At 52.7% G+C, this 24,581-nt stretch overlaps 1 protein-coding gene across 19 annotated transcripts in view; it reads left to right on the top strand.

The window, feature by feature from the left end:
* Positions 1 to 21,637, top strand: part of CACNA1C (calcium voltage-gated channel subunit alpha1 C) — a 639,436-nt gene extending 617,799 nt beyond the window's left edge. For 12 of the 19 annotated variants that reach the window (XM_025400899.1, XM_025400905.1, XM_025400903.1 and 9 more), the window contains 9 exons: positions 4,706 to 4,807; positions 7,341 to 7,468; positions 7,980 to 8,114; positions 10,203 to 10,555; positions 13,322 to 13,450; positions 15,596 to 15,702; positions 16,040 to 16,143; positions 18,862 to 19,194; positions 21,338 to 21,637. In XM_025400899.1, coding sequence (XP_025256684.1) covers positions 4,706 to 4,807; positions 7,341 to 7,468; positions 7,980 to 8,114; positions 10,203 to 10,555; positions 13,322 to 13,450; positions 15,596 to 15,702; positions 16,040 to 16,143; positions 18,862 to 19,194; positions 21,338 to 21,637 — 1,691 coding nt within the window. Of the gene's footprint in view, positions 1 to 4,648; positions 4,808 to 7,340; positions 7,469 to 7,979; positions 8,115 to 10,202; positions 10,556 to 13,321; positions 13,451 to 15,595; positions 15,703 to 16,039; positions 16,144 to 18,861; positions 19,195 to 21,337 lie in introns of all 19 variants that reach the window. The other 7 variants (XM_025400901.1, XM_025400893.1, XM_025400898.1 and 4 more) reach the window with 1 other exon arrangement.
* The last annotated feature ends 2,944 nt before the right edge of the window (positions 21,638 to 24,581 follow it).

Here is a 24,581-nt window from a genome sequence, read left to right as displayed (position 1 = left end):
ACAGGGCCCCAGCCTGCTCATGACTTATTTGCTTCCTGAATGGTCTCCCTGCCTCTAGCTCAGGGGTATCCAATCTTTTGGCTTCTCTGGGCCACATTGGAAGAAGAATTGTCTTGGGCCACACATAAAATACACTAATGATAGCTGATGAACTAAAAAAAAAAAAAAAATCACAAAATACTCAATGTTTTAAGAAAGTTTACAAATATGTGTTGGGCCACATTCAAAGCTGTCCTGGGCCGCATGTGGCCCGTGGGCTGCAGGTTGGACCAGCCTACTCCGGCTTACTCATTTTGAACTCTCATTTTCCATGAAACTCTGGGACTCATTCTGGTGGCATCTTAAAAGTCAGAGGGTATAGCTCACAAAACAGAAGGAGACGGGTGTTAGCTGAAGCAGGACCAACCCCTGTCTAAAAGGACTTACACTGGCCACAGGTGGATGTCTCAAATGCTCAATTCATTAAATTAATAGGACTGTGCTGGGAAGACATGTGTGGGAAAGGGGACATAGTGACAAGTGGTGGCCGTGGTGGAGGTCATCGCACACACTGTGTGGGCTGAGCCTGGCTCAAGGCTCTCAGCCAGCGGACAGGTGAGGATTCAGACCTCACCGGTGCCACCTAGTCAAACCGGGCTCCCTCAGGGCTGTGTCCACCTGGAGGGGCCCTTCTAGTTTTCACGAGGCACCCTAAGGGCTAGCAGCAGCCTGAGCGAGGTAATCTGCTCACTTTATGATGGATAAGAGTTTGTGAACCACTGTGGGAAAGGCTGTATTAAATACACCTAAGAAGATGCCATTTCTCTGCAAGCGTGTCCAGCCTTGGAGTGTCTAGTGTTTCCTAGAGCGTGGTCAAAAGACCACCTGCTGCAGAATCAGCTTTGGACACCCGTTTAAGCTACAGAGTCCCAGGCACCCACACAGATCTGATGACGCCAAATCCCCGAGCATGGGGCCCAGAAATCTGCATTTTGAACCAGCTACAGAGATGATTCAAACCCACTGGTGTAGTAATTACAGAAAACACAGATGAGACAAGCAGTATGTTTCCTTCCCCTTCCTACACTTCCAGCTTAAAGCTCAGGCTGTCCGTCAGTGTGTTCCTCTGGGGCAACAGAAGGAGCCCTTGGCAGGGAGATGGGAGACTCGAATCTAAATCCCTGCTCTCTCACTAATGACATGAGTATGAGCCATTTACTCTGTCTCTACTTCAGTTGCTTCGTTGGTAGACTAGAGAAAGGTGATGACACCTGGGAATTTAATTCATTGAATAACCCAGACATGGACCTTCTCTCAGTTAGATCCTTCAGAAAAAATAACAGAAACATTTGAAATGAAGTGAAACAAGAACCAGTCCACCAAGACAGAAATCAAAATAATTAGCTGATTTTTAAAAAAATAAAAATAGGAGCCAGGCACGGTGGCTCACGCCTGTAATCCCAGCACTTTGGGAAGCCAAGGCAGGTGGATCACCTGAGGTCAGGAGTTCCAGACTAGCCCGGCCAACATGGTAAAACCCCATCTCTACTAAAAATACCAAAAATTAGCCAGGCATGGTGGTGGGCACCCGTAATCCCAGCTACTTAGGAGGCTGAGGCAGGAGAATAGCTTGAACCTGGGAGGCAGAGGTTGCAGTGAGCTGAGATCACACCACTGCACTCCAGCCTGGGCGACAGAGTGAGACTCCATCTGAAAAAATAAAATAAAATAAAAAATAAAAATAGGACAAGTTCCGCTACTAAACTGAAAAAAAAAAGCAAAGGCTAAAAAAATACACCATCAGTAGCCAGTGCAATCACTCAATCTGAAATGGGTGTAAATAGGCCTATTTCTGACTACCAGAAAACAAAAACACACTTTTTTTTTAAAATGGATCTTACTCTGTCACCTGGAGTGGCTGGAGTGGAATGGCGCAATCTCAGCCTCCTGCAACCTCCAACTCCCTGGTTCAAGCCATTCTCCTGCCTCAGCCTCCTGAGTAGCTGGGATTACAGGCATGCGTCACCACACCCAGCTAATTTTTGTATTTTTAATAGAGACAGGGTTTCACCATGTTGACCAGGATGGTCTCAATCTCCTGACCTCGTGATCTGCCTGACTGGGCCTCCCAAAGTGCTGGGATTACAGGCATGAGCCACTGCGCCCGGCCAAAACACACATTTAATTCACACATATATGTGTATAACAAGGAAGAAAACTGGGAAGAACATGTGTTCGTATGTTAACATTGATTATCATGAGTAGAAAGATCAGCAGTGACATCTACCTTACTCCTTTAGTTTTTTTACTTTCCAAATTTTCTGCAAGGAGTGTTACTACCCTATGTTCCGAGGGAAGAAGAGGCGATATAAATGACTGCCAGGAGGAATATGCTGTAATACTTAAAGCTTAATATAAATTGAGGGTGTAAGATTTTGTTCCCTAGAGGAACAAAAGACAGGCAGGTATGGAAGCAAGGATTCGGCAAGGTTGAAGGTTCACTGTCAAAGCAAGCCACCTGCCAACTATGGAAGACCAATAGCTAGTAACAATGCGAAAGACTGATCAATCAAATGCAGAGACCCAATTCTGAGGAAATAGGAGTTCCAGAGAAAAGGGGAGAAGCCAGCCATGTGGGAACTACAATCATGTCAAGAATTAAAGACTATCTTTTAAACAAAAAGACTTTTCAGAACAGCTACCAAAGGGCCCGTAATGCCCCCACCGAAGGGTGAGCCTTCATCAGACACGGGCCCTCCACAATCTTGTTAAAATCTTAAGAAAGGAAGACAAAGTCACGTCTTAGAAATAACTAGAAAGAAATGGGAGAAGGCACCTACATTTGTGAAGATAAGGCTGGCATCAGTCCTCACCCTTCAGACATCTCAGCCTGGAAGGAATTGGGGAGAAATTAACACCTACCTCAGAGAACCAGAGCTCTCATCCCAAGTCCAGTACCAAGCCAAACAAGCTTTTCTCTTGGAACATAGAAGGAAGATATTGAAAAATACTCAGATGACATGAAACAATTGTCGGCGAACTTCCACAATTACATAGACCGTCATGAGAATAAATTAAGGCTGATAAAAAAAAATGAAAGGTCCTTTTGGAAGCTATGTTAATTTCTTAGGTCTGCTGTAACAAATGATCACAAACTGGGCAGCTTGAAACAAGATAAAGTTCTCTCAGTTTAGGAGGCCAGAGGTCTAAAACTAAGGTGTCAGGAGGATTGGTTCTTTCAGGAGGCTGTGGGGAGAATCTGTTCCACCCTTTCTCCCAGCTTCTGAGGGCTGTGCAAGAGCAGTAAACATCCCATGTTGGCTTCCTATTCTGCAAAGCAAATCACTACAAGCTTTTCAGCTTAAAAAGATACCCTGTTGCCGGGCACGGTGGCTCATGCCTGTAATCCTAGCACTTTGGGAGGCCGAGGCGGGCGGATCACCTGAGGTCGGGAGTTTGAGAACAGCCTGACTAACATGGAGAAACCCTATCTCTACTAAAAATACAAAATTAGCCAGGCGTGGTGGTGCATGCCTGTAATCCCAGCTACTCGGGAGGCTGAGGCAGGAGAATTGCTTGAACCCAGGAGGCGGAGGTTACAGTGAGCCGAGATCGTGCCATTGCGCTCCAGCCTGGGCAACAAGAGCAAAATTCTGTCTTCAAAAAAAAAAAAAGATACCCCGTTATTAGCTCATGGTTTTGCAGGTCAGAAGTCCAGCAGTGGTGAAGCTGGGCTCTCATAAGGCACATCCAGGATATTGATCAGGCCATGGTCTCTTCTGGAGGCTCTGGGGGAGATGACGTTGTTGATGGGATTCATCCGTTGCAATTGTAGGTCTGAGGTCCCCACTTTCCTGCTGGTTGACAGCTGGGGACTCCCTCAGCTCCTAGAAGCAGCCTCTCTAAGTTCAGCCCACACGAGTGTTTGCTTTCTTCCAGGCCAGCTGGAGAGAACTCTGCTTTTAAAGGGCTCGTGACTAGGTCAGGTCTGCCTAACCTCCCTGTCTTAGGTCATGGGTGCCGTGTGCCATATAATCTAATCTCAGGAGTAAAATCTCTGATGGTTAGGGGCCCAGGGGTTTGGCAGCGTGTATACCCTGGTGAGGAGCATCTTAGAATGCTGTCCCCCACGTCTGCCCTTACAGCTGTCAGGAGGCTCGGTTTTCCTTTTTCACCACTGTAAGGCTGGGGCCCCAGAGGCTGCATAGGGCAGGCATCTAAGCAGGGGAACTCAGGACAGAGCCCTCATTGACAGATGTGCCCTCCTATCATCCATGTTCCCTGTGGCTGCCCAACGAGTTCCATGAGAAATGCCACCCATGGGGACCCCCTACTGCCCGTGGCGGGGCCATACGTGTTCCAGCTGGTGAGCGCATGGCCGCCATTGTTCCTGCCCGGGCGCTGGGCTCAGTCCACAAGGAAGAGCACTGAGTGCCGGAGGAGGGGCCCCCTGGCTGGCCTGAGCCACAGGCAGGGGGAAGGGGAGAGGAATGGCATTGGACAGGGCACGAGAGGGAAGGGGGAAGGAAGGAAGGTGGAGAGAGGAAGGGGAAGAGGAAGGAGGTAGAAAACGGGAAGACCGGGGAGAAGTGAAGCCAGCGAGAAAGAAACTGATGTGTCAGGTTGCGTGGGGCAGACGCCACCATCTGTGGCTTCCTACCTTACGCAGAGGGACCCAGCCCATCAGAGGCCCACCAAGGGGCTGAGGATCCTTTCCGCCCTGCAGGGAACCTCGAACAGGCCAATGAGGAGCTGCGGGCCATCATCAAGAAGATCTGGAAGCGGACCAGCATGAAGCTGCTGGACCAGGTGGTGCCTCCTGCAGGCGGTGAGTGCTCCCTGGGCCCCGCGCCTCGGCCACAACCTGGCCGTGCCTTCCTCGGCCTGCCTCTCCTCCAGCAGTGGCACCCTTAGAATGTGGAAGCATCCCCTGAGACTTGCTTCCTGAGTCCCCTAGGCTTGCTGGAGTTCTGCCTTCAGACCCTTCCTGCGGGACTCAGAGGCCCTGTTGGTGAGAAGGGACGCAGGTGCAATGCCCTGCACAAACTCAGAAACAGAATGACAGGCTGGAAATCTGGTGCAACCCTGCTTTTTACATAGGGTAACAGGCGAGTCCCTGATGCTTAGGGGTTTGGCAGAACTTCTAAGGAAACTCCACAAAGTGTAGGTTTCCCATAAACCTGATTGCTGTAGGATTGCTCTAAGGCCCTGAAAGGAGAATCCCCTGAGATTCCTCCCCTCTTGGATGAAATTCTTTCTGTTCTTCCAAGAGCAGTGTTTCTTGACCCTGTCAAGCTCCAAATCCCTTTTTATAGCAAAGAGTTTATACTGCCTTTACTATGACCCCGAATGAAAATTATAGATAATATAACTTTCCTATACATATAATTTCCAAAATATTAATATAATGCCTTCACTCTAACATAAAATCTATTAAAAGCAGATATTTCCAATATGTAAATACTCAGGCATAACTATACCAGAAGGTACATTTAACTGATGAGATCTTCTCATGTACACACTTACAACACAGGAAGTAAGACAACTGGGTTCACAGGAAGTAAGACAATTGGGTTCACAGGAAGTAAGACAATTGGGTTCACAGGAAGTAAGACAATTGGGTTCACAGGAAGTAAGACAATTGGGTTCACAGGAAGTAAGACAATACTGAATACTGTCAACACTTTCTATCTGTCATTTTGAAATAAGGGGTAAATCAGTGTATTAAATAACTGTGTGTATAAATAGCCCCCCACACATAAACACACACGTACTTACATGTATGCAGAATAACCATGACATGACACAGTGAGTGACCCAGACACCGCAAAGAGCATCGCCATCAGGAATCCAGTTTTCCAAAACGCGAACCTCTCTCAGCCAAGTTTAAACACTCCAAGGTATAGTTTTCATCAATTTACACAGCAGTTGTATTCCTGGAAATTTTTAGGTATGTTAAAACCATGCAAAACAATATCCTGTGTTCATTTGCAAAATGGAATTATGTTCTGAGCTCAGAGAATCCTAAGCAGAATCATGGATGTGTGGCATAAACTTGAAAGCCCTGCAGGGTGCAAAGCTGCGATTGCAGAACATGCCTGCACTTCAAGGGACAGGTCTGGAGCTGCCGAATGCCAGTGGCACCCCCACAGTACCCTGACAACTAAAAACCATCCCACACATTTACTGTGCCCTCCTTAAGAGGCGACACCACTTGTGTTAAGAACCACTTGCCAGAGCGAAAGCCAGACTTGGGCTAAGTGAAAATCTCACCAGTGCCATGTGATATTTTACATACATCATTTTATTGAATCCTGACAACATTTCTGTGAAGTTTGCTCAGTGAACTAAAGTTCTTAGAAGCTAAGTTGCTGACCCAAGGTTACCTGGAGAGTCCAGAGCAGATTCAGGATTCAGACCCAGGCCCCAGGGGACCTAGGACTCCAGGCTCGTCCCACCATGCAGTTCTTCCTTCCCGACTATGCGGGAGAGGGGACCCTGGGTTTTTCCCTCCCACGTGGAAAGGGGGTGCTTGCCAGAGAAGGGAGGGGTCATCACTGCTATGGATTTGGCTGTTTTGGAGGGGCAGGTAGGAGAACCCTCACCAGCCCCTAGGTCTGTCTCTTGGGCCCGTTGCATCTCTTCACAGTGAACCAGGAGGTGGAGCCAAGGGGCTCCTTACCAGGCATGAAATGTTTGCTGTAGGAACTTACGGCGTCTCCACCATCAGGTTCACTCCCAGGACAGGGACTGATGATGTCACATGTAATCTTGGGTATCCAGCCCAGCAGGGATGCAGCCAAGCCACCTGGCACAAAAACCCAATCTGGTTTGAAAGAAAAATCCAAACTTCCATGGGAAGAAAGCCGTCCTTCCAGCAGCCCCTCCCTCCAAGCTGAGCTGAACTGTTTTGGACTTGGAAGAGGGGCCAATTGATGAGGGACATTTGAAGCTCTGGAATCAAATAAGAGTCAGCAAATATCAGTAAAGTTTTTTTAAAAAGTGGGAAATAATTTTGATGATAGGCTACCTTTTCCTTAAAAAAAAAAACAGGGGCTAAGAATATGTTTGACGATTTACGTAGCCAATTTGCACTAAGAATCTCCGAGAAAATACTCGAGAAACTAGATTGTCTACAGGAGGTGGTGACTAGGCAGATAAGGGCTGTGGCAGGAGAGACTTTTCACCATAAGCCTTTTTATGTATTTTTTTTTTCTCTTTTTAAGCCTTGTGAATGTACTACCTCTCCAAAAAAATTAAACCTAAAAAGTTTTAGAAAGTTTTGGATGCTGAAAAAAAAAAAATGAATGAAGTTCAACTGAATTCCCTCTTACCCCCTCTCCCCTCTCCATACGTCTCAGATGATGAGGTCACCGTTGGCAAGTTCTACGCCACATTCCTGATCCAGGAGTACTTCCGAAAGTTCAAGAAGCGCAAAGAGCAGGGCCTTGTGGGCAAACCCTCCCAGAGGAACGCGCTGTCTCTGCAGGTGAGGGCCTGGGGGTGGGCCCACACTCCAGGAAGGTCCTGGTCATTGCCTCTGACCTCCAGTCAGGGTCCCAGTCCCTTCCCAGCAGGCTGGAGGCCAGGTCCCAGCAGAGGGAACCTTTCAGAGAACTCCAGACCTTTCCAAAGATGGCTGTGAGAAGGGGGTGATGTGCCCTTCCCCACCTGCCACCCACCGACTGCCCTCCATGGTCCTGCCTGCTGTCATAGCCCCCAGATCTCGCAAACACTTCACTGAGGCTCCCGTGACAGCCCCTGACCCCTGGTGCCCCCTCCTAATGAGCCTTCATCCCTCCTGGATGGGCAAGTGGATTCTTCCATCAGAGGGCAGCCCAGCCCCCAGTTCACACGCAGACAAACCTTCCGGAGGGTCGACTGGCTGGCTGGAGGATGCCAGGGCCCTGGAGGGACAGGCCTTGGCCCGAGGCTATGGCTGGCTGGCGAGCTTGGAGGAAAGGGAGCACGGTCCTCACCATCCTCCCCTTGGGTTCCAGGCTGGCTTGCGCACGCTGCACGACATCGGGCCTGAGATCCGACGGGCCATCTCTGGAGATCTCACTGCTGAGGAGGAGCTGGACAAGGCCATGAAGGAGGCTGTGTCCGCTGCTTCTGAAGATGACATCTTCAGGGTGGGTGGTGCCATGGCGCACTCTCGGCCTCTATAAAGTTCAGTTTGGAGCAAGAGGGCGGGCTGGGGTTTTGCGGGGAACGTCCAGGGGAAAGAGCTGCACCAGAGGAGTGGGCCAATTCCAGGCTCTTCCTGATTCGCTGTCTCCTCACCCCTTTGCCTTTTCCAAGCCTGACTCCATCCCATGGCAGGGCTCCCTGGAAATAGTGGCTCCCAGTGTCACTGGCTCTCAGCGAAGTGGGAAGGAGCCGCCTCCCTAAGTGAAATGTTTCCTAGGAGAAACTTCTACATTAGAAGTTACAGGCCGGGCACGGTGGCTCACACCTGTAATCCCGGCACTTTGGGAGGCCGAGACGGGCGGATCATGAGGTCAGGAGATCGAGACCATCCTGGCTAACGTGGTGAAACCCCGTCTCTACTAAAAAATACAAAAAACTAGCCGGGCGCGGTGGCGGGCGCCTGTAATCCCGGCTACTCGGGAGGCTGAGGCAGAAGAATCGCTTGAACCCGGGAGGCGGAGCTTGCAGTGAGCTGAGATCTGGCCGCTGCACTCCGGCCTGGACAACAGAGCGAGACTCCGTCTCAAAAAAAAAAAAAATAGAAGTTACAAAGTGGTCACCCCAGGGCACATCTAATCTGCAGGCTTGTTTTGTTTGTTAATATTTGAAAACCTGCCGGGCGCGGTGGCTCAAGCCTGTAATCCCAGCACTTTGGGAGGCCGAGACAGGCGGATCACGAGGTCAGGAGATCGAGACCATCCTGGCTAACCCGGTGAAACCCCGTCTCTATTAAAAAATACAAAAAAAAACTAGCCGGGCGTGGTGGCAGGCGCCTGTAGTCCCAGCTGCTCGGGAGGCTGAGGCAGGAGAATGGCGTAAACCCGGGAGGCGGAGCTTGCAGTGAGCTGAGATCCGGCCACTGCACTCCAGCCTGGGCGACAGAGCGAGACTCCGTCTCAAAAAAAAAAAAAAAAATTTGAAAACCTGGCACATTCAGGTCAAAATCAAGATTTCTGGCATTCCTTGGGAAAGTCAGGAGACCTGGCACTTTTGAGCTTGCATTCCCACAGGGCAGCAGAGGGCTGGAGCCTAGTGGCGGTTGCCCTTTGAGATGGAGCATAGCGTCTGTTCTCCAGGTCTCGAAGACCCCTCCAGTCCTTCCCTTTCCCTCTCCTTTCCTGGAGACTGAAGCTGCCAGCCATAATTGTGCAGGGCCCTGCTCACACCTCTCTCTCCCGGCCCCAGGCCCAGTTCCCAGGCTGTGGAACACACAGCGGGCAAGCTGAGCCCATCCGGCCCTTGCTCCGTCTCTTCCTCATCCTTATTCTCATCACTGGGAGCCATTCATCACTGAGTGGCCTCAGAGACATGGCATGGTGGTGACACAACCCGACAAGACCCCAGAAACCAAAGGCTCAGTCACCAAGGCTCAGGGATGTTCTGATGTCAAGGGTTGGACCAACCTTGCAAATAGCTACTTGCCCACTTCCCCAGGACAAGGAAAATGATACTGGGGAAAAACACTGGCTCCAGGTTTTAAATCTCTCCGAGTCCCCGAGGGGAAAAAAGACCGTCATGCAGGAAACTCTTCATATTCAAAACCGTTTGGCCAACACAGCTTTTAGCTCTGTGACCACATTGGATTTCCATTTTTTAAATCTGGTTAGAATCTTCTGGTTGCTCTCTCAGCCCCCGCCCCCACGATGTGCTGGCTGCTCTTAGGGACCACCATCCTGGACGTGCCCTGGAAACTCACCCCAGCCCAGGGGCTTCGCTGGAAACCTCCAGGGCAGCTTGTACCAGCGACAGCCCCTTGCTCAATCCCATCCCCACTGGTGTGTGGGTTCTCCCAGCTGCCACAGAGGGGAGCCTGGAGCCTTGAGACTCCGGGTCCCTCCCTCTCTGGAGCTGCCAGGCGTGAAGAAGGTCCTCAGGTGCTCCTGGCTCCCAGCAGGGCTGGACCTCCCCAAAATAAGGCAGCCTGCCCTCCCAGGCCCTGTACTTCCCTGACCTGGCTGTGGAGTCTGTTCTCTGGGAGGAGTGGGTGCTGAGGGGCTTCTCCTCCACCTGCCCCTCCTTTTTGCCTACAGAGGGCCGGTGGCCTGTTCGGCAACCACGTCAGCTACTACCAAAGCGACGGCCGGAGCGCCTTCCCCCAGACCTTCACCACTCAGCGCCCGCTGCACATCAACAAGGCGGGCAGCAGCCAGGGCGACACTGAGTCGCCGTCCCACGAGAAGCTGGTGGACTCCACTTTCACCCCCAGCAGCTACTCGTCCACTGGCTCCAACGCCAACATCAACAATGCCAACAACACCGCCCTGGGTCGCCTCCCTCACCCCGCTGGTTACCCCAGCACAGTCAGCACTGTGGAGGGCCATGGGCCCCTCTTGTCCCCTGCCATCCGGGTGCAGGAGGTGGTGTGGAAGCTCAGCTCCAAAAGGTAAGTGGGAGGCTGGCCACCCCAGGCGGCACACAGGGCCCACGTGTTGCAACCCTCAGGAGACAGTGGAGGAGACGGAGGCCTCGGTCGGCCACTTGCCCCTCAAGCTTCCAGGGGGTCGCTGCCCCAGACTCCAGCAAGAGCAGGAGGCACTGTGCTGTCTCCCAAGTCCTGCCCTTGATCAGACATGGCAGGCTCAGGGCAAGTCAGCAGTGTCCTGCGGCACCGGTTCTCCCTCTCCTCTCCCATGCTCCCTGAGTGGCCCAGTGTGATCCTCAGATGTATGCGTTCCGGCTGCACAACAGAAACCATCCTGTCTGCCCTTTACCAAGTCTCTGCCCAAACCTGGCCTTTCTCCCAGCTGAGATGGGAATGGCGTTTCCATTGCTTCCCTGGAGCCCCTTAGCCAGCCTCCCGGGGAGGGCACCCCGCTGTGGGGAGGCGCTGTCTGTAGCACTGGCCCATTCTGCCCAGCACAGGATCATTCCTGGAGGTCTTGACTGCACCTCTTACCCCGACTCACTCTTTTCTCCTCGTCCTCTGATCCCCTGGCCTCTAGGATGCATTGCTATGACATGCTGGATGGTGGGACTTCCCTCCCGCCCTGGGCCCCCGTGGGGTTCCTCCTTGTCTGCATCAGCAGCTCCGGGGTTCCCCGGTGGGACTGAGAGAGGACACACCCTGCATGGTGCCTGGCCACGCTTAACGGTGCTGCTCTTCCAGAGTGGGACAGTGGCTCCCAGCAGGCGGCACAGCCCCCCAGCATGCCAGGTTCTTGACATGCCTGCCCTCCAGCTCAGAAAATAATAGAGAAATGGGAGCTTCTCTCTAAACCCCTGGACAAGTGTCCATCCCAGGAGCAGGCACACCTGCCGCTGGCCTGCCCATCCCTCCAGAGGCCCATTTTCAAGTGGCTGCATGCAAGCCCATGGGACCCAGGCATTTAATTGTGTCAGACGACAGGCCAGTTTAAAGGACCATCTCCCTGTCTGCTTTCCTTTCTGCAAGGTTGGCTGGTTTTGCCACCCAGAAGCAGCACTGGGGGTGTCCTTCAACTCATGAGGCCTGCACTGCTGCCTTCTGTGCACAGGGCAGTGTGCTCAGCGCTGGATTTTAGGTGCTGGCCTGAAGGGCTGGCTTTGCATAGGAGAGGATCTAATCTAGGCATCTAGTCTTGGGGGCCTGTACCTGTTGTGGGGGCCTCATCCTTCTCTGCAACCTCACCCCCCTGCCACAGCCTTTGAGGACTCAAGTCCTGGGTCCCCACACCCCCTTCTCCCCTCTGGCCTCCTGAAGCCTCTGCTTAAGGAGGGCTCCATGTCCGTCTTTAGCATCTCAGGGTGAATTAAATCCCCCCGCCAAGGGCATTTTCATATGAAGCTTTGTCCTCTGTGACATAAGGGGAGAGGGATGTTTAGAGGAGCTGGGGGAGGAGACCCCAGGGGATTTCCTTGTCCCCACAGATACATCTCTCCACATAGCAAAATACATGCAGAGCACCCGGCACAGTGCCCAGCACACAGTCAGTGCTCATGAAATGTCGGTTCCCTCTGCCCACTGCAGTGGGTACAAACACCACACAGGGCATCAAGCCTCAGCTTGGTTAAGAAGAGGAGCATAGCCCACGTCCCAGCTCCCTCGTCCCTGTGTCGCAGCTCAAGGCTAAGGGCAGCTCAGGCCCTCGTTGCTTGTGCTGAGGATGGGCCAGCATGTCCTGTGTCCGGTGGCCCCCAAAAGTGCTGTTGCCTGCCTGCTGCTGCTCTGCGTCTCCAGCTCCTCCCCCCGTGCCTCACCAAAGCCCACTCCACCTCCCTCCCCTCCCAATCCTCCTGGAGCTCCCGCCTCTCATCTTTCCTTCCACTGCGGGGCGGGTGGCAGTCTGCAGTCGTCCTCTTCCTCAAGAGAGAATTGCTTCTACCCTGCCTGAGATGTTCAGAGCCAGGGCACTGATCTAGCACTCGGCTCTGAGACGATGGACCAGGAGCTTTCCCTGATGCCCTCAGGGGGGTCTGAGGCTAAAGTGGGCCCAGCATGCAAGGTCTATAGAAAGCAAGACAGAGGGAGGCACTGAGCTGAGCTCAGACAGGAAAAGGAAGAGCTCGTGATCCAGAGCTAAAGAAGACATGACCCAGTGAACAGAAAACTCTGTCCCAGCAGGGAAAGCCACGCCTGGTGTGGGAGGGTCTGGAGCTCAGGAGGGATTCAGGCTAAGCAGGGACTCAGGCTCACTGCCCTCTGCTCAGGAGAGCAAACCCCTCTAGGCGAGGCTTCCTCTCTGAGTCTTTACCCCAGGGTGCCAGTGTCAGAATCAAGGGCACCATCAAAATAGGATGCCAGGGACTTCTCAGCGATGCCAGATGCCAAAGACACAGGTGTCATAGCTGGGGGTGAGTGGGAGGCAGCCTCTACGTCAGGCAGGGCATCTGTCTTTCCAATTTCATAGAAAGGGAAACTGAGGCATGAGGTGGACCAATGACTTGGACCAGAGGGTAAGTGAATTGGGGTCAGGACTCAGATCTCCCTGGATCCACAGCAGACATCCTTCTCCCAAACGGGACCCTCGCTCTAATCTTAACACTTCCACGGATCCATCGGCAATCACAGGAGAACAAAGCACCAGCAACCGTATGCCTGTTCACCTGTGTGTGCTTGTGTTTGTGCACGTGTGCATGCATGCATGTGTGTGCGTGTGTGCTGCTTTACTTGCTGAAGGAAGGGGAGGAGGTTAGCAGTTCCTCATGTTTTTCTTCATCTTGGATATTGTAGGTGCCACTCCGGGGAGAGCCAGACAGCCATGGTGGGTCCGGAGGAGACGTCTCAGGATGAGACCTATGAAGTGAAGATGAACCATGACGCGGAGGCCTGCAGTGAGCCCAGCCTGCTCTCCACAGACATGTGAGCTCTGCTGCCCTCTGCCAAGGCTGACCCAAGTGTGGGAACAAATCTGGGGAGTCAGGGGAAGGTGCCTGAGATCCCTTCTCTGGGGCTGATTGCAGGAGGAGAGGAGATCATAGAAAAAACATCTGCACCGTATTTCTCATCTCCTCAGTGAAATGGGAGTCCCCATCACACACACACACACACACACGATGCCCTTTTTAGCTTGGTCTTTCCTCGCCAGGAAAATTTTTGAACATTGTTTTGTAAACATTTTAGGCAGTATGACACAGTCATAAATACATTTTCTGGTGAGACTCAGTGCACACATACATCTATTGACAATCACACAAGTGTTTCAAGACACGGCTTATAATAAAGCTGCCCAGAAGAGGGCACTGGTGGCAAAGCCAGGCCTGAGATTTCTTCTCCTTGCTGGAATTCTTGGAGGATTTTAGCTGCAGATCTAGATTCTTTAGAAGGTTGTGACATTCATTTGGTCACTAATGACTAGCCCTTAAAAGCAGGCGCAGCACAGCACAATAGAAACTATCAGAACGCGCCAAATGTCACAAAGGTAAGCACGTGCTGTGAAACACTGGCTTAATGGCCCACAGATGTGTATCTGGGGGTCACCTTGTGAAACATCTTAGGACTGTGGGTGACATCCACAGAAGTTTGAGACACATTGTTTCAGAAGCTTTTCTGGCTCTTTTCACCCTCAAAGCCCCATCTCATCTGTTACTTTATTTGTGACTCACAACAGGCCTCTGAGGCAGGCAGGGCATATGTCATTTCAATTTTGTAGAAAGGGAAACTGAGGCATGGGGTTTAAATGCCTGGGTCCCATGGGCTTGCACGCAGACACTTGAAAATGGGCCCCCTGGAGGGATGGGCAGGCCAGCGGCAGGTGTACCTGCTCCTGGGATGGACACTTGTCCAGGGGTTTAGAGAGAAGCTCCCACTTCTCTATTATTTTCTGAGCTGGAGGGCAGGCATGTCAAGAACCTGGCATGCTGGGGGGCTGTGCCGCCTGCTGGGAGCCACTGTCCCACTCTGGAAGAGCAGCACCGTTAAGCGTGGCCAGGCACCATGCAGGGTGTGTCCTCAGCCCCACCGGGGAACCCCGGAGCTGCTGATGCAGACAGGGAGGAGCTTCACGGGGGCCCAGGGCGGGAACGAAGCACTCACTGACCCATCCCAGCATGTCAGTCTGTTCAGTTCCTGAGAGGACTTTAGAGTGAGGAAGGACTAGCCTTGCAGGCTTTTGAAGACAGGAAAGGTGTGGCTGGAGGTGGTGGGAGGGGGCACCAGGCCCCCAACTATGGGGCTGTGGGGAGAGCGGCAGCCAGGCCAGCACAGCATGTGGCTTCCTGGGGTCCAGTGCTTTCTGCTCAGGAACTGGATGGGAAGAGTAGCAGAAGCGCCTCCTTTTCCCCAGCATAGAAAGAAGAATCCAGTGAGTAAGGAAAAGCACGGAAAGAGTCCCAACCAGCGATTCTTGACAAATCCCTCAACCACCCCATGCCTTTGTGTCCCCATCAGCAAAACAGGGCGGTGGGGGTGACAGGCCTACTTTTCTGACTCAGCAAAACACAGACAATGTAAAACCAGGAGAAATACCTGAAGTTCCTTATGAGATAATATTCTCTAAGGTGATTTTTAGAGAATACAAACAAACGCCGACTGCCTACCCTAGAAATCAGAAGAGCATGTATTATAACCTTTTTTGGTTATTCTAGAGTGCTTAGTGCACCAGGCACTCTGCTAGGTCCTTAAGAACCCAGTCTCCATCCTCAAGGAAATTCCACAAACTAGGAATCTAAGAGGGTCTCAGGAGAGGAAGATAACATGGAGAGTTGCTCACTACCCCCAGAGTGGTACAACCCCCAGGGGTACAGGCGTTCAGCGAAAGTTGAGGGCAGGGTGACCTTAACTGGTACCATGCACAAGGTGAAACGGAAGCTGGGTCTGCAAGAGTGGGGGTGACGCCAGGGGCAGGCCAGAACTTCTTGGGGTGGCAATTCACCAAACCTGTCTGTAAGCACAAAGCGGGCGTCCTTCACTAAGGATCAGAGCAAAGTGCTTTCCGGGGTGCAGCTGTCCCCGTGGGTGGCCACTTCTCAGCCTCCAGGAACTAGCCCCAAGAGCTCTCTGTTCCAGGCTGTCCTACCAGGATGACGAAAATCGGCAACTGACGCTCCCAGAGGAGGACAAGAGGGACATCCGGCAATCCCCAAAGAGGGGTTTCCTCCGCTCCGCCTCACTGGGTAAATGCACCCCTCGCTCTCCAGATGTGGCCGGTGGTAACTCCCAAGACAACGCCGGTCAGGTACTCAGGGATGACTGAGAAACCATTGTGGCTTGCCTCAAACCAGCCCCACAGAGTCGGGGGATTTCCAAAGCAAGGAGACAACAATCCTAGGCAGGGTGTGCAGGGATGAGCCCTGGACGGATGCTTCAGAACACGTCTCAGACCAGGGGAGGGGAGAGGAGGGGCGTCTCGGGCCATAGTTACTGCTCCTGGCACCCCACCAGAGTGTAAACCGTCCCAGGCCAGCGTCCTGTTTTCCTGCCCTGATCCTGGCTCTCTGGCTGGCTTTGCAGGTCGAAGGGCCTCCTTCCACCTGGAATGTCTGAAGCGACAGAAGGACCGAGGGGGAGACATCTCTCAGAAGACAGTCCTGCCCTTGCATCTGGTTCATCATCAGGTAGCTCACACTTTTGGACAGGCCACTGTCTCCTGCTAGCAGGCCAGATAGTCCCGGGGGTGACGGACAAATCCTGAAGACCTCAGTGGGTCTTGCCTGTCTCCGATGGCTGGCACGTCCTGCCCCTGCCCTAAGAGCCATGCCTGCAAGGCTTCGCACTCCTGTGCAGGTGAGAGCCGCAGCAAGGTCTGCAGCATCGTGGGTGGGGGCCTAGGAAGTGCTGGTGCACAGGAGCTCTTTGTGTGATCCTGAGGACCCAGAGCTGTGGTTTCCACCTGAGCTTTCTTCTTAGGCTGCCACAGATGCCACTGACTCCCCTGACACTGGCCTATGCTGCAGGGCACTCAGGAAGATGCACTTGTACCTAGAGTTTGAACATACCTGGAAATGGTGCTGCACAAAAGTCCATCCAGTGACACAGAGAAGTGATTAAAGAACCCACCAGCAGCATGGCCATGAGTAGGGAATGACATCCACAGAAAGCAGGTCCAGGGAGATTTCATAAGGAAATGTCTCTTGGCATGGCTGACTCCAGCTGAGACAGTGAAATCCAAGATGCCAGGACCAAACTTACCGTAGTATCTCTGAGCTTCAGTGTCATATGAGGCCAGTCTGTTAACCCCAGGCAAACTGAGGTCAGCTTCAGTGTCATATAAGGCCAGTCTATGAACCCCAGGCAAACTGAGGTCAGCTTCAGTGTCATATGAGGCCAGTCTATGAACCCCAGGCAAACTGAGGTCAGCTTCAGTGTCATATGAGGCCAGTCTATGAACCCCAGGCAAACTGAGGTCAGCTTCAGTGTCATATGAGGCCAGTCTATGAACCCCAGCCAAACTGAGGCCTAAACCTGGGTTTCCCAACATTCTGACCTTTTTAAAGATATGCTCTCTTATAGCATGGACCTGTGTTTTAAATGGACTTATGCTTTGTACCCAGAGGTATTCAACTGCCAATCAAAACTCATAATCAGCATGAGCTGGCCAGTGTGGCCTGGCTGAGTTGATAGTACTTCAGCTCCAAGAAATAAACAGGTTTTCTTAGCCTGTGTGGCGTTGACTTCCACTGGGCTTTCTGAAATAATGAATATGGCCTTACACTTTTCTCAGATTCCCAGGCACCCAGGAGCCCCAGGCTGAGGACCACCATGGGCCGGGGCAGGAGGTGGAAGGATGTGGGGACACTGTGTGTGCTATTTTAAAAGATTTCTAGGCCGGGCGCGGTGGCTCAAGCCTGTAATCCCAGCACTTTGGGAGGCCGAGACGGGCGGATCACGAGGTCAGGAGATCGAGACCATCCTGGTGAACACGGTGAAACCCCGTCTCTACTAAAAAATACAAAAAAACTAGCCGGGCGAGGTGGCGGGCGCCTGTAGTCCCAGCTACTCCGGAGGCTGAGGCAGGAGAATGGCGGGAACCCGGGAGGCGGAGCTTGCAGTGAGCTGAGATCCGGCCACAGCACTCCAGCCTGGGTGACAGAGCAAGACTCCGTCTCAAAAAAAAAAAAAAAAAAAAAGATTTCTAGAAGTCGATTTCACTTATCTGTTCTTGTCGTACTGGTAGGCACGAAACTCTCTTCTTCGTCTCTTTCTCCTCCTCTACTCTGTGACCCTACAGGTGGGCTTTCCCCACCACGGTGTCGCTTTCTCCCGGGAGTGCATCCCGTCAGAGCAGCTCACCCTGCAGAGCCTCTGCCCGGGCAGGTCGTCATGGCAACAGCCAGGCAGGCCTGGTCCCAACCCTCAGGATGCTCAAGAACATTCAGGGACAGAGGGCACACCATGTGAACCAGTTTTTTTTGTTTGTTTGGTGTTTTTTTTTTTTTTTTTTTTGAGACAGAGTTTCACTCTTGTTGCCTAGGCTGGAATGCAATGGCACGATCTCGGCTCACTGCAACCTCCACCTCCCGGGTCCAAGCCATTCTCCTGCCTCAGCCTCCTGAGTAGCTGGGATTACAGGCATGCGCCACCATGCCTGGCTAATTTTGTATTTTTAGTAGAGACAGGGCTACTCCATGTTGGTCAGGCTGGTCTCGAACTCCCGACCTCAGGTGATCCGCCCACCTTGACCTCCCAAAGTCCTGGGATTACAGGCGTGAGCTACCACGCCCGGCCGTGAATCTTTTCATCATAATACAGCACCAGATTTAACAACAGTTCAAAGACAACCTGAGCTGGACACTGGCAGGGCGTTATGAATGGCCCCATTAACTGTAAGAACTAAAACCACAAATACTGGTTTTCCCAACTCTTTGTGAGGTGCACAGTGCTTCTTCGCAGACCTCATTGCACTTGAACCTCACACCCGCCCCACAGCGGGGATGGATAGAGAGCATTTGTTCTCTGGCTTTACAGACATGCGGGCCTCACCCTGCTCTCCATTCTATTGAGGACAAAACCAAGAGCAAGAGAATACACAGCTGACAGGTGACCAGGCCAGGGCTAAAAGCAGGTTACCACAACTCCACCCAATCCCGGCTTTCAGAAGTTATAGGAGAAGGAGATCACTTCAGACCCAGATGATCCTAAGATGTATTTTGAGATGGTTGAAAGTCATGCCAGGTTGAGAAGGGACCGAGAGGGGGAAACAATGGCATGTGAATGCCAGGCAGGTGGAGCTAGCTGGACGCAGCAGCTGCAAAGCAGTGGTTGCTCAGAAGCAGGGCCCTGCCTTGCTTGGGGTCGGCCACTCCTATTAACTCGCACTCCTTGTGTGTCCGCAGGCATTGGCAGTGGCAGGCCTGAGCCCCCTCCTCCAGAGAAGCCATTCCCCTGCCTCATTCCCCAGGCCTTTTGCCACCCCCCCGGCCACACCTGGCAGCCGAGGCTGGCCGCCACAGCCCATCCCCACCCTGCGGCTGGAGGGCGCCGAGTCCAGTGAGAAACTCAACAGCAGCTTCCCGTCCATCCACTGCGGCTCCTGGGCTGAGACCACCCCCGGTGGCGGGGACAGCAGCACCACCCGGAGAGCCCGGCCCGTCTCCCTCATGGTGCCCAGCCAGGCTGGGGCCCCGGGGAGGCAGTTCCACGGCAGTGCCAGCAGCCTGGTGGAAGCGGTAGGTGACTCACAGACGGGCGGGGGGAGAGGCCACGGGCAGCAAGGGGACTTGGCGTGCAGAGCTGAGAAGGTGGCACCTGGCTCTTGCCAAATTCATTGCAGTCAGTATCTGAGCCGGACAGACCCTCCCTCTCAGGGCTGCACGAGGGCTGGGATGCGGAAAGCCATGACTGCACAAGAGGCTATGGGCTCTCTTGAGGCGAGGCCCACTGCAGAGGGCAACAGAAAGGACTGAGCAACTTATGCCGGCCAGAGGCATCTGTGCTGCAGCTGCTCAACAGGCAAATGTGAGCCTGGCTGCCTTTATACACAGACAGGCAAGATCCGAGGTGCTCAGGCCTGACTGCCCGTGAGAATCACCTGGGGAGCTTTGGAAACCCAGGACAAATTAACCGATGATTGTTAAAGCTCTTCAATGATTTGAATGTACAGCCAGGTTGAGAGCCACTAGTCTAGAACAAGAGAGCTTTCAGTCCCACGGTGCTCTGCCTGGTCAGAGCGTCTAGTGCCATCCTGGTACCACATTATGAGGGACCTTTGACACACTGGAACAAACCCAAAAGAGGATGACCAGGATGGCAAGGTTCCTAGAAACCATGTCCTAGAAGAACCGGTTCAGGGAGTTAGGGCAGAAACCCTGGAGAGGAGGTGACTATGGAGGGTGCAATCCACCTCTTACACGTTGAAATGGGTGGAATGGGGAAAGGGTGGCAGGCCGGAGCAGTTGGCTCAGCCCACCAGCAGGCAGATTTCAGCTCACATGAGGAAGACCTTCCCAACAGCTCTTCCAAAATGAGAGGCGCTTGCCTGAAAAGTAGTGAGCCCCCCATCATCAGACATAGCCAAGCAGAGACTGTGCTCACCTGGACATCAGGCTGTCGTGCAGGAGGTGGGGAGTTAAACCAGGTGGCTTCCAAGGTTTACCTCTCAAAGTCTGATATTCCTGTGGCCTTGGTCATCCTGCATTCATTTCACAGACCTCCCGTGAGGGCCTACCATGTGCAGGCGCTGTTCTAGGTACAAGGACACAGCTGAGAAACAGAGCTTCTGCTCTCATGAGCTCGCATCATGGTGAGGAAAGACAGATGATAAACACACACATACATAACACATCAGGAAGGTCAGGAGTGCCAAAGAAAAACTACGCAGGGTAAGGAGAGAAGAAGTGGCGTGGGCAAGGAGCAAGACAGACAGATGCCTGGGAGGAGTGAGTGCCAGGCTGCACTCAGCTTCCCCCCACCCCCTGGCTCAGGAGCCGATTTTCCCATAGCCAGGCACTAAGCAGCCGGTGGGGAGGACAGAGAAGTTTGAGGGTCACTGGCTGGCCCTTCCCAGCAGAAGCAAGGCAGGGTCATGCGCCGTGTTTGCACACATACCTCACCCCTAGAAAGGCGGTGGCAGGCAATGGGCAGTGGGCCTGTCTCAGCAGTTTCACCAGGGAGAACGGTTTCTCTAAAAGAATAGTATAAAGGTCCGGTGGGTGTCAGAAGGGAGAGAGGCAGGCTGGGATCTGCTGAGGTAGCAGCAGGGCGGCCTCCCTGGTCCCTCTGAGAGCCAAGCCTACTGTGGGTTTTGTTTTGGTTGTTTTTGAGACAGGGTCTCGCTGTGTCACCCAGGCTGGAGTGTAGTGGTGCAGTCACAGCTCCCTGCAGCCTGGGGCTGCTGGGGTCAAATGATCCTCCCACCTCAGCCTCTGGCCTTGCTAAGATCACAGGTGTGCATCACCACGCTCAGCTAATTGTTATAAAATTTTTTGTAGAGACGAAGTTTCCCCGTGTTGCCTGGGCCTGGTCTCGAACTCCTGGGCTCAAGCAGTCCTTCTGCCTGGGCTTCCCAAAGTGCTGGGTGACAGGTGTGAGCCACGGTGCTGGGCCATTAGCAAGTCTTTATATATTTGATGACAGTGTTTGACCACCCCAGCCAAAACTTCTCTGGCCTGCACATCCCTAATTCTTTTGGCAGATGCTCCATCTCTACTTGTTCCCTGTGGGTGCCCCTCCCAACACACACAGGTCCACATGCACAGGCACACTTCCCCGAGTGACCCACCAGATACCCCTGGCTCTAGCCCTCAAGAGAAGAGCTGGGCTCCAGGAATAATGTTCCTTTGGTTCTTCATGGCTCCCACCCCGCTCCTTCAGGTCTTGATTTCTGAAGGACTGGGGCAGTTCGCTCAAGATCCCAAGTTCATCGAGGTCACCACCCAGGAGCTGGCGGACGCCTGCGACATGACCATAGAGGAGATGGAGAGCGCGGCCGACAACATCCTCAGCGGGGGCGCCCCGCAGAGCCCCAATGGCGCCCTCTTACCCTTTGTGAACTGCAGGGACGCGGGGCAGGACCGAGCCGGGGGCGAAGAGGACGCGGGCTGTGCGCGCGCGCGGGGGCGCCTGAGCGAGGAGGAGCTCCAGGACAGCAGGGTCTACGTCAGCAGCCTGTAGTGGGCGCTGCCAGATGCGGGCTTTTTTTATTTGTTTCAATGTTCCTAATGGGTTCGTTTCAGAAGTGCCTCACTGTTCTCGTGACCTGGAGTTAACCGGAACAGCGTCTTCATTCATTTCTGTTGGGACAAGACGCGGAGCCTGGGTGCGCGAGCCGCCCTCCGGGAGGAAGGCGCCCGGCTGCGTCTGCAGAGGCGGGGAGAGGAGGCGGCGAGGGTCCCGGGGCGCGAGGAAGGCGCCTGCCCTCTCCCAGCCCGCAGGCCCCAGGCCCGGCCGCGCCTCTGCGGGGAGAGCACCCCGGCTTCCCGCGCGCCCTCACCCAAAGGACCCTACAGCAAACGGGTGTCTTTCGACTCTGCTTGTAGAAACCATTTGCACATATTCTGTACGAGCCTCGCTGTCTCCCTAGAGCCAGGGTCCCGCGGATTTGGAGAAGGGAGCGGGGCAGGACTTCCAGGAGGACCCCAGCCCGGCCCGGAGAGGGAGGAGGCGGCCGTCAGGGGCGCGGAGCTTTGGGGATGGGCGTCGGGCCGGCCGTGGTGCCGCTCACCCCGACCCGCCCCTGCCCACCTGCGACGGGATCCCCCGACCGGCACGGGCCACGCCGAGCTCCCGGCCAGCCGCCGGCCCGTAGGCAGCGCAAGGGAGGAGCTGCGCCGCCGGGAAGGGGCCGCCGGCTCCGCGTAACCAGGTGGTGCTGAGCTTCCGCTGAGCGCTCTTTTGTTTTGTGGTTTGACACTTTTCTTGACAGCATGTTGCAGTTTCTTTTTGGTTTTGGGTTTTTTATTTTTTATTTTGTTTTCCCAGGGGGAGGGGAGGAAGAAGAGTGTTTACGAAGTCCTGTAGCCCCCTCACCTTTCTGTTTTCACTTTTGCCAATGTACATCCGGTTTGGTTTTCTTGTATTATTTAAACGGTTGTGGTTTCCTTTTTCCACGGAGGTTCAATAGAAGCCGCTGCAGGAGAGTTTTACCAACCATTGTGTATGCCCAATAATTTGTTATCATTTCCTTAGGTAGCAACCTATTTTTGTTCTGGTTTGGTTCGGTTTTCTCATGGAAGGGTAATTGCAATGCACTTGATGTGGTCTTGCACATGTGGGTGATAGAGTTGGGTTCCTTTTAATGCTGGGTGTACAGGTGGGTTTGGGAGAGGAGCATGCGTGAGAGTCTCCGAGTGTGTGCGACGCGTGTGTGTGTGGTGGGTTGTCTGTGTGCATATGTCCTGCCTATGTATATGCACCCACACCATGTGCCCGTGCACACCAGTGACTACGCAGTCCCCCCTTTCTGGTTTAGCTGTGAGAAGATCTGAATCTGGGGCCATTTGAAAGCAAAAACAAAGCACTGTCTCCGCTTCTGAAATGGGAATCAGTAACTCTCTGCATTTTCTGTCCCACAAGATATGCAAAAACAATGCAATAATATTCATTTAAAAATACAATTGTGAGTTGTGTTGGCATTAAAACTGTATTTTAAAAAAAAAGACACAGAAATTTAAGGGAAAAACACAAGAAGGCATTTTGCTTCACTATATTCCGTGTAATGTTTTATTGCATTGATAATGTTTCTGTTGAAGAAACCGTTATACTTGAATTCAGGTCAGTTTCAGTATTTTTCAAATATTTTTTTAAAACTGAATTGCAATTGTGCCAAGCGAATATAATGAATTGAATTAAGTTGGTTTTCGGATTCACTTCTTGTATATTTTGCTGCATGTAAAGTAAATCATTTTGTATTTGGAGTGTGACAAGCTTTACCTTTGAACTCTTAAGTGCTTTTCTATATGTGGTTGGGGGAAGGGAACAAGTTTTCTTTAATTTGCACAATGAGCAAAGGTATCACCAGTGTAGTCATTATTCTGCTCTCCACAAACAGGTTTGGACATTACTGTTTTGCATATCTTGTGTTCGCTTCCGTTTCCCTCAATTTTTCCAAAATCGTTTGCTGGGTATGTTCGTACCGCCTCTTGCTGTGATAGACCAGGACCTATTTTATTCCAGGCTTCACTCTGTCCACTCTGCTCTGGTCATCTGATTTGGTACTTCTCCAAGAACAGCCCTTCACTGTTAGGCGTAGGGAGGCGTTCTGACCAGCCCTCAGTCACCGGGCTGGCATCCGCATCCCCCACGGAAGAGGTGGCTGGCTTTGCCTTCACTCCCACCACACAGACTTTTCTCGTTGGCTTCCTTAGGAAAGTGTACACCAACCGGGAGGATAAAATTAAAGTCAGGCTGCTTGGAGGGAGGGGCATCCTCACTTCAGGATTCCGCTCTACCCAGCGAGGACAGCAGGGGCTCGAGAAAGGAACGGGTGAAACCCTGATCCATCTGAAAGTCAACTCTGCGTGCTCCTTTCTCCATCCCTTCCTCACTCTGGAGCAGCCTTTCCTTCAGGCTTGCCCTAATGTTTGGGCTGCTGAGGAGGAGGCCAGGACAGGGGAAGAGGCATCCGGAGATCACAGTGGGGGTGGGAACAGATTTTGTAGGGGCATCTCTGATGCTCACGTATCTCCCTAGAACATCACTCTTTTGGTGCTGTGTCCTTCAAATGTATGTCAACAGTGATGGCTGAAAAGGGACTGCTTTGGGGAAAACTGGACCCAACCATTCCCCCAGAACTGACCCATTAAATCTCTTTCAGTCCTAGTGTTCCCTCAGCCCCTCTTGGCACATATATAAGTAAGCTAGAAATTAAAATAAGGGACAGTCCATTCCTCTACGACAGCTTGCTGGACTGATTCATGAAAAAGTGGAGAAATGTACTTGATACTCCCCGGTTAACACAGTCTAGAAACAGAGTTTCTTTATGGGTATCCACACCCAAGTCATCCGGACTTTCTTGATTCCTTTTCAGTGCCACCAAGGTCCTCTAGAAATTGAGTTTAGGTATCATCCTTTGTAAAGTTCCGAAGATTTCTACCCGCAGGTACACACGGGCGTTCCC

The sequence above is a fragment of the Theropithecus gelada genome, chromosome 11 (assembly GCF_003255815.1).
Source record: "Theropithecus gelada isolate Dixy chromosome 11, Tgel_1.0, whole genome shotgun sequence".
Classification (NCBI taxonomy): Eukaryota; Metazoa; Chordata; class Mammalia; order Primates; family Cercopithecidae; genus Theropithecus; species Theropithecus gelada.
The sequence above is the reverse complement of the archived record's forward strand: the minus strand, read 5'-3'. Positions and strand labels throughout refer to the sequence as shown.